This window comes from Dendronephthya gigantea, unplaced genomic scaffold, assembly GCF_004324835.1.
Source record: "Dendronephthya gigantea isolate DGI-Jeju-01 unplaced genomic scaffold, DenGig_1.0 000092F, whole genome shotgun sequence".
NCBI lineage: Eukaryota > Metazoa > Cnidaria > Anthozoa > Malacalcyonacea > Nephtheidae > Dendronephthya > Dendronephthya gigantea.
The window spans coordinates 653,238-662,451 of record NW_021163102.1 but is presented as its reverse complement, the minus strand read 5'-3'; the positions used below and the strand labels follow the sequence as shown (position 1 = coordinate 662,451).

The window sequence follows — 9,214 nt, the reverse complement described above, 5'->3', positions numbered from 1 at the left end:
AGAGTGACGAAGTTGAAAGCCCGTCTTTATAGCCTAATTTGCGAGGTTTTACGATCACGTACATATATATTTCGAAGAAGCGATTCTTGTCTTTTTTAAACATGCAAAAACATTCTACAGAAGATTTTTGATAACCAATCATGCAGCTGAACGACGGGAAGGCTACAATCGAGGCCCAGTGGCGTATCTATAGGGTTAGCATCAAATGTGGTATAACAACTGCTTAATTTTAAAATAGAAAAAACACCTCTCGACGTTTCGACCTGAGGGGCCGAGGGCTTTCGTCAGGTGTTCGAAACATCTCAGCTGCGAAAGAAATTACGCTATTTTATGATCCTTGTCTTGTCATGCACTGATCTCTTGGCGTGTATTTTTGTCCATCCGTCGACGATTTACCTCTGCGTCCTCTGGGCATATCACATATGGAGACTCCCCCTTTTTATTTGATAACTATGAAATATTTGCCGATATTGCAAAGACACTTTTCGGTTTTACGTTGCCTAGCTGTCCTCCTCATAATGACTTTGGAAAGATTAATAGGTTTAGTATATCCTTTTATCCACAAAACATCAATCACTAAGCGTAGACTTGTATATTTTTTTGTGGTCACCGAAATTTTGGGAATTATCTTGAAAATAATATCTTTTACCCTTAAAATACATTTTTTGGACGCTATTCTCACAAGCTTATTACTTATCCTCCTTTTTCTTATGAACCTCAAAATGTTTATCATCGCAAAGACAAAAAGCAAGATATCTTTACAAAAACGTGGTGGTGGAACACGTGAATTTAAGAAATTTCATACATGTCTTTTAGCCGTTGGAAGTTTTTTATTATGTGGCCCTCCTGCATTGGTTCACAATATAATACAAAGTCGTCTTATTTAATTTATATGCTATATAAACAAACTAGGCATAAAGGCTATCGCATTATTGCTATGTCAAAATATCAGAAATTAATGGGACGGCGTACAAAAACACAATTTTTACAGCTTAATATTTATGGCGACAGGCTCCGCTTTGTCCTTTCAACCTCCCTTCCCCCCATTCAATATTGATCTCCAATGTTGCTGCGCTCTTGTAAAGGTACACAGCTATTCTGTGTGAAATAAAGCCAAACATTGAATGGGGAAATGAGGGGGAGGGGCATTTTTTGCAAATGACCCACAGATTTTAGCTGCAAGATTGTACGGGGGCGAAGAAATGTTGAAGTTGAATATTTGATAAACACCTTTTAATTTGAAGCTAATCAATAGAAAAAAAGATTTCATCGCGCAGGAGGTCGATTTTGACAACACTTTTTTTATTTCTCCTTTCCCTTACCTAGTCTCAGTTCAATTTTCAATTCCTAAATCCTACAATCATTTGCGTTAACGTATTGGACAGGCGGTCCCTTATCTCTAAAGTAACCGTGCGATTGTTCGTGCGTATTATTTCCCCTGTTAATAATGCTAAATTTACTGAATTTAAAATAAATATACAAATAATATAATATGTACAATACACCAAAATTTTACAGACGAACACGACATTTAACACCGTTTTACGACGACCAAATGTTGGAAATTTTAAAAAAGAAAATAAGAAAAAATTACTCCCGGTCCATTTGTATTATGATTCGCCAAAGTACTTTTGACGCACCCAGGCATTCCTCTGCTTACTTGCTTCTCGTCTTTCTTGAGCTCCATCAGGCTTTATTCTGGGTGGGAGGTGATCACTAAATACTCTTAAACTGAATATGATAAAAAAGTTGGTCAGTTTATTTGAAAATAAGATCACCGATCAGCAAGGCAGCTGACAGTCGCAAAGAGATGCTGTAAGAACGAGGTTGTGTGTGATATTGTTATAAAAGCATTTATACAATAGAGGTAATTCTAACAGGAATTTTATACCTTTCTTTGACTTTTTCTTTAGTTGAAAATTGAACGTCACCATTGTCAGTGTATTTTTTCTTTCTAGTCATTCTCTTTCTCATTTTTTCATTGGGTTCGTTGCCAATATATTCGTCGTGGTAAAAGAAGCCTTCTATCCTATTAAAAAAAACAACACCATTAAAATCCCTGTTACTGATGTTACATGCTCTAATATTCTGCAACCAGTAATAATACACTGCACAGCATTTGCAACATGAATACTGAAGTATGGACAACTCGTTGTGTGATCTGAATTCTTGATGTATTTGCACGCCTCCATATCGCTGATTAGCTAAAACCTCAACTATACCACGTGGCGCCACTATTGCAATTTTGAACTACTATAAGAATGTTTCGACGGTTCAATTTGTCTCGCAGCATTGCAAAAAGTAGAACCAAGATAGTATGACGTAACCGCATTGACCGGGCTGCCTATGGTAGAACCAGCTCAACGTTTCATGTAACTTCAAGTTGCAAACTGAGGTTGTTAAACGATGAAATCTGCTTTGCGTTGTAGAGAAAGGCAGAAACAAAGAGATAAAAAGCGATAAATACATGCTTGGTAAATGCTACTTAATATATTCATAATTAGAGGGGGAGGGTAAAAGTCAAAAGAATTTTGTGATCATAACAGCTATAGGGAGAATCAGAAATTCAGAATTCGTAGAGTACTATACATACTTTTCTTCATCCGAATAAATGTATATACCGTAACCATATTTCTGGGACTTTCTCCACTCGCCGTCGTAAATATCACCATTTGGGTAGAAATATACCCCATGTCCATGTCGCTTTCCATCTTTTGTTTCTCCATTGTAGGTATCAACAACAATAAACGTTTCGTCTTCACTCCATTCTTCATTGTGATTGAAATTTTCCATCTTATCTGCTTTTGATTTGACTGAACTGTAATATCGAAAAATTCCACATATTTCCACTTATTGCGAAAGTGTTTAAACCAGGGTTTAAACCAATTGAACTAATTCAACGTGGCGCGTGTGCTAGAAAAACGATTTGATAAAACTGTTCTTTTTTATTTACAGAGCTTGGAATGCATTTCAACTCCCAAAGGGAACAAACTATGTGTTTTAGGTTAATTAATAACTCACTTATTTGATATGCTTCGTATACCCATGAGATATTTTAAGCAACTTCTGTCACATCACAGCCGCTATGCGGCTAATTTGAATTTCAAAGGTGTCAGGTTTTTTTTACTCACCCCGTAGTATATGAATAAATATCAGTCAAATATAAATATTTTTCTATATAGCACGCCACGGCCACTGCCTACAATTAACGAATTGTGCTGATAGCGCCAAAAAAATACTTCCTGACAACGCTACATAATGCGATATAGCATGCATGTTTTACGCTGTACGTGTGTTGCAGTTTCACTTTCGGTTCATATAAGATCAATAACAGTTCATATAACATTATAAATTTATGATGGTCATAAAACCAACATTTGCAACTAAGCAACAAAGTTATAGTGAATCGTTAGGCTTGTTTTATTTTGAGATGACAAGCCTCACAACGTCTCATGACTCTCTCTCACAACGTCTGTCGTCTGATTAAAATGCAACGGCTCGTCATTCTCTCTCTCACAAGTCACAACGTCTGATGAGAATGCCACGTCTCATGACTCTCATATGACTCGGCCTACATACAAATTTACGATGTAATTTTCAAGCATGCATTTATTATTATATTATATTACATATTATTTATCTATAAATCGCTTGTAGTTGAGTTTATAGGACAAAATTAAACAATTATCATCATTATTATCCTGATAAAAATTTACATCTTACCTATTAGTTAATATGATTCTTTACGAGAATTCCAAAATCCCTACGCCATAAATTACGATCGGGGATAAACACTCTATGTTATGTGGTGAAACCGTGCAGTATACTTGTATTGTTATTTATAGAGATATGAGGATCATGAGATACGTATATCAAACTGTGCATGAACTGCGTGGGGAAAGTATTGCAATGAGGTTTTTACCATATATGTACAAATTGCTAATGGGGGATTTACATATAGTGCAACATGCTGAGCGATCAAATTTTTTCGATCGCTATACTGCTATATTTAAAGTGTGTGTATCAAGGTTAGTGATTGTCCACATTTATAATATTTGAGTCATATATAGGTAATATTTGTAATGTATATTTGTAATGTATTATTATTGTAATATTTTTTATGTTTAAACTTCATTTTCATGGATTTTTAAATCGGTAAAGTTTCCGGAAATGACATAAAAAGGGGAATTGCAAATGTGATATAAATTGTTTCAAATATCAAAACGTGCTGAGTCGAATATATACAGTATAGCATCATCAGTTGTTTCGCATTAATGTTGAATTTGAAAAAAAGCAATCGCAAACGCATAAGCCAGTATTCAGAGACTTACAATTACTAGGTCGTCAAGCTACCAGTACTACAATACTAGCAGTTAAAGTTTTATTTCAATTGTTTCCTGTAAGACACTTGGTCCTTTTCCTGCAACACTTCGAATCTGAAATGAATGACATTCGATTATTACAGGAAAAAAATTAACTGCTGTTACTTGAGCCCACAGTATTATCCAAGATTTAACCAGTAGATCCGGGCGATGGCAGTGAAATACGTCTTTATGAAACCAGACAAGGACATTTTATTTTCGGAATCATGTTATACAGTGTCTTTTAAATACCGTTAACGTTATTACACACTACGTTAAATCTTGGCTAAATCATGTCTTACTGACTGCTATGAAATGCATGCATGAACCATCATAAGCAAGCCGGTCAATGCGGTTACGTCATACTATCTTGTGCATTGGAACCATTGGGGAAATTGACTGGAAACTTGACAATTGCAATAACATAAAAAGTTACGCCTCGAACATACCTGTCTCACAAAATAAGGTTTTGGTTTGTCTGAAAAACCAATCATGGCAAATGAACTTCGAAAACCTAATGTGGCAACGTTTTCTCCTGCGGCCTCAGAGAGTGCGTCGTATGCATCTTGTGTCATTACCCCTGAACCTTCATCATTTATGGCTGCCAGAATCAATTTCCTAATGAAACATACTTTTCTTAGTTTTATTAACTATACAAAAGTGAACACATCATGCCGGAAATCAGAGAGCTTTATATTGAAGAACTAAATATAGGTCCGTGGTCAGGTTTTCTATTTTAAGCCTACAATCCCATGCAATACAAAATGTGCCACCATGAGTTTTCAATGTTGATCCCCCCTTCCCCCTATCTCAATGTTGTATCAGTTTTAACAGTTAATGAAGACTAACACCTCGAATAGTGAAAACCATCACTACCCAACATTGAAACAGGGTGCGGGAGTACGTAGCGTCTCGTTAATTTTGCATAAGATTGCCTAGATTTTATTTAGTCGTAATTGTCGCGAAGTCATGCATTCTCATCGATAAGAAATAGTTCGGATGTGAATTTGGCCTCATTTCTGTACGCAAGTGGCGGTCATGTTGACTGCGCACTATTCTGACCGCGAAATATTCTGTTATAATAAAATTGTCAGACACCTTGATATTGCATGTTAACGACAACCACGACTAAAAGGAAATCAGGCTGATCCAGGCATATAACTTCTTACTTCGTTTGAGATAAAACAGTATTTAGAAACTGGACCATTCCGGATGTCTCATTGTGGCTATGATGGGTGTCAAAAGAGGTGCTATTTTCGACATCGCCTGAAAAATCAAATACCAATGTTTGACAACGTATGAAAACACTGAAAATATCATGATACCAGTGCTAATCCAGTTTTTGGCCAGTTTTCCACTTCGACTAGCAAAGTTTACAAAGAGCGGCGTAATGGGCGTATGTGATAATTTCGTTGGTTATTCAGGTAGAGCTAATGCACTGAATGACTCATTGCAATCGATTAAAAAAGAAATATGCAACGTTTCGGTCGGATACAGGCTTTCAAAACGAAACGTGAATATATATATCAATAGTTTTTCCTGGCCAATTCCTATGCAGAACTAGTGATATTGACAAAAAAAAATACGCCCATATTTCTGGCGGCGAAAGAGAAAACCTGGTGAATTGTTTAATACATATACACTGACCCACCTGTTCTGATATCAATAACCACGATGTTAAATCCACGTTTGTTTATTGCGTAATCTTTCCCGTTAACTCTGATATGGGCAAAAAATCCTCCAGGATCAATGTAACCACTGCTTGCAACTTGTATATGCAACAAAGTAACTACAAAAATAAATAAATTAAAGAGTTTAAATAAAGTTGTTAAAGATGCAAATTTGCTGTCCTGTATTTCTGCGTGTTATAAGAACTGAATTAGAATACTTTGTGTATCTTTAAAAAACACCCAGCCTTGCTCATCAAGACTTTTCAATTGGTCTTTGCCAGTGTATATTGTGATGCTGAGTTGGCAGTTTATTGATCCACTTGTTAAGCCATACTTGTATTTAAACCCAACGCATGTTGACTGTGCGAGACAATCAAATGCACAGTTGATATCTGCACGAGCACTGTGATTCGAAATGATATGGGTGGAGGTTAAAAGTGGAACTGTAAAGTAAGAATGTTAAAAATCAATTATTTAACCACGCAAATCGTATTCTTTTTATACCCCTGTAGTTTTATTGGATATAATACCCGCGGTGATCCCTATACCTTGCACTTACCCTATGATACTGAAGAATGATAACAATTCTTCAGGTTTTGAAAACGGAAATAGGATTTTAAAGAATAAACACTTTAGCCGCTCACATCCCCGCTTTCCTTAGACTCGGTTAATGTCTTTCCCATTGGGGTGATGTCAAAATGTGAGATGACACTATTTGCCACACGTTAATTATAATAATTATAATTAATAATGTTCTGGCACTCATTTATTCGAGGTGCCAGAGCATCTTTAAAAACCTGCCACCGCTAAAAGTTTCATGGAAAAGCGATATACTCTACCATGGGTAATCAGACTCGATTAGCTATGCTATTTTTGATTACCTGTGCCAAATACATGCTTTATATTTCAATATAATATTGTAAATAACAGTGATGGTGTGTATGAGGTGCATTAAATTATTATTGTTGTTGAAAAATGACGTAATAGCGTCAAAGAATTAAGAAAGTCGAAGTCGTATCATACGTTAAAGTGACGTCACACGTTAGACATGACGAGTTCACGCATACCCTTCACGCATTAATAACAATACACGCCTTGACGCTCAATGATGCATATTGTTTTCATTATTGGCTTTTTTCAGTCACAAAAATAAAAATTTCTTCAAAGAATGTCTTATAAGGCCCTGTAACGGTGCAACTTGCACGCAATTCTACTTTTAAGAGATGTATAATTAGTTAGTTGAGAGTCTTCAGAAATGTCCATGCATGGAATGTAATAAACACAAAGGTTTTGTAGTAGCCGAATTTTCATCTTTCTTTTCATCTTAAAGTAGAGTTGTATTTCTAGTCGCATGAAAAATTTGTGTAACAGGGCCTTAAAACTATGATAAATCGTTTAAAGCCACCTGCAACGAGATATTGACGTCATATTGCAGACGACTATTTAATGTCAAGCTTTATTTTATTTTATCCATAAAATTTTTCAACTACCGATTTTAAAATATCTTGCTCGGACCAAAGAGACCTTCCGTAGTTGTTTCATTTCTTTAAAAGCGGTTCAATAGCATGCAACATAAAAATATATTTGATACATTCAGGTTAGCGAATTTCATCAGGATAATTAATCAATGTTTAATGAAATACACTTAATTAATATTCAGCAGTTTATTTTGACAGCAAAAATAAAATAACGATCCGAAAAACATATGTAACTTTGTAAACTCACGAATATAGCAACGCTATTTCATTTACGGATTAAACATGGCCTTTTTAATTATGTTAAGACATATGACTCTGTTGTATATATTGCAAAGATTTTTGATTTTTTATTCATTTTTGAAAATCGTCTTGTTTGACGTTTAAACACGATTTTGGACAGGATTGATTACTTAAATGTCTTTATATAATTATATGCTACCTGTCAGAATGATATATGTAGGAACATACGGTTAATAGACATAGCCTATTGATTAATAATCCACCCAAATTTTGCACTTCATTTTATTCAATATTGTAGTCAACATTCTTTTCATGATTCAATTGCGAATTGCAAAGGGTTTCACAATCTTCTTTTAAAGCAATTTGTGCCAGCCTGCCTGCCTGCCTGCCTGCCTGTATATACCGTAATTTAAGCTAGGCCTTTTGAACGCTTTTTCTACGGTTTACATTTTAGATACGTAAACTCCACCGCATCTTTTCATATTTCATTTTACAATCATGCAGTCAACCCAAACAACAGACCCTGGGTATACGAGGTTGAAGCCGGTTGAAGGCAATCTTTTTTGCCGTTAAAATCATATTGTTACCTGATTCAGATTTTTTGAAAAACTTCTCCAAATATTCTGTAGCCATTGGCATCGATAGTTGAAGTAACAACAGGCCTACGATAGCATACAACAGCAACATGTTACTTGACCCAAGCATCGTGGGACCATCCAGAAGTTCAGAACGGCTTTGCAGTTATGTCGTAAGCCACCAGGTATAGGCCATCATCTTTGAGACAAATGTAGAAAATTTCAATTCTGTCATATATAGGGAGCCTTTCGCAGCTATATATATGTGTAGTTCATGAATAGAAAGTGTAAAGTCACACCTGTAAGAAAGATGCGTGATATGCATGTACCACGGAACAATATATGCATGCATGATATTAAAAAGGCAAGAGACATCATGTGATAAACTGAATAAACCAATCGAATTTACAAATTCTAACAGAATATGTAATTAAAATCATATCACCGGCAAAAGCTCCGATGAAAAAAAAACAAATTGATTGAACATCTATATTGTACTACATTGCAAGAAAAAAGTTAAATGTTTTTGATAGTAAGCATGCACTGATCAGGGGCGTCGGAGAATCTAAATTGGGGGGGGGTGTATATTTATATATTCGCCTTATGCCCAACTAATTTATTTTGTACGCTATTGTTCCAATGATATATGTAAACATGAATATATACGTAAAGAGCTATGTTGATGGCAAAGAAGATATGAAAAAGTAAAGTGATACAAAGTTGGAAAGTTTTACAGTTATCTTTACCAGCAGTAAAAATACACATTTATAACACGAATCAGAAACAACTGAAAAATTGGTTGTTTTAAGCAAGTTTTTTACCAAGTTTTATCATTCAATGGACCAAAATTGGTCCATTAATGATGAATAATAGGAATACATTACTTTCCA

At 35.3% G+C, this 9,214-nt stretch overlaps 2 protein-coding genes across 2 annotated transcripts; both read right to left on the bottom strand.

The window, feature by feature from the left end:
- Positions 1–566: 566 nt before the first annotated feature.
- Positions 567–3,051, bottom strand: LOC114533546 (junctophilin-1-like). Its single transcript, XM_028555079.1, has 4 exons — positions 3,022–3,051; positions 2,594–2,818; positions 1,892–2,029; positions 567–1,731 (listed from the first exon to the last, which is right to left on the bottom strand). The coding sequence occupies exons 1-4, from the start codon at positions 3,045–3,047 to the stop codon at positions 1,611–1,613; spliced, it is 510 nt and encodes a 169-aa protein (XP_028410880.1). The 5' UTR covers positions 3,048–3,051; the 3' UTR covers positions 567–1,610.
- Positions 3,052–3,724: 673 nt separating this feature from the next.
- On the bottom strand, positions 3,725–8,894 carry LOC114533545. Its single transcript, XM_028555078.1, has 6 exons — positions 8,337–8,894; positions 6,250–6,474; positions 6,013–6,150; positions 5,531–5,627; positions 4,811–4,979; positions 3,725–4,436 (listed from the first exon to the last, which is right to left on the bottom strand). Exons 1-6 carry the CDS (start codon positions 8,452–8,454, stop codon positions 4,374–4,376), a joined length of 810 nt encoding a protein of 269 aa, XP_028410879.1. The 5' UTR covers positions 8,455–8,894; the 3' UTR covers positions 3,725–4,373.
- Positions 8,895–9,214: the final 320 nt, after the last annotated feature.

Bases quoted from the DNA above. Each gene is read 5' to 3' on its own strand.
- LOC114533545 (XM_028555078.1), bottom strand. From the start codon at position 8,454: ATGCTTGGGTCAAGTAACATGTTGCTGTTGTATGCTATCGTAGGCCTG. The intron at 4,980-5,530 runs GTAAGAAGTTAT...ATGTTTCATTAG, and splicing joins ACTGTTTTATCTCAAACGAA to GAAATTGATTCTGGCAGCCA. The intron at 4,437-4,810 runs GTATGTTCGAGG...CATTCATTTCAG, and splicing joins AACCTTATTTTGTGAGACAG to ATTCGAAGTGTTGCAGGAAA.
- LOC114533546 (XM_028555079.1), bottom strand. From the start codon at position 3,047: ATGGGTATACGAAGCATATCAAATAA. The intron at 2,819-3,021 runs GTGAGTTATTAA...TCGATATTACAG, and splicing joins ATACGAAGCATATCAAATAA to TTCAGTCAAATCAAAAGCAG. The intron at 1,732-1,891 runs GTATAAAATTCC...TATCATATTCAG, and splicing joins AAAGAAAAAGTCAAAGAAAG to TTTAAGAGTATTTAGTGATC.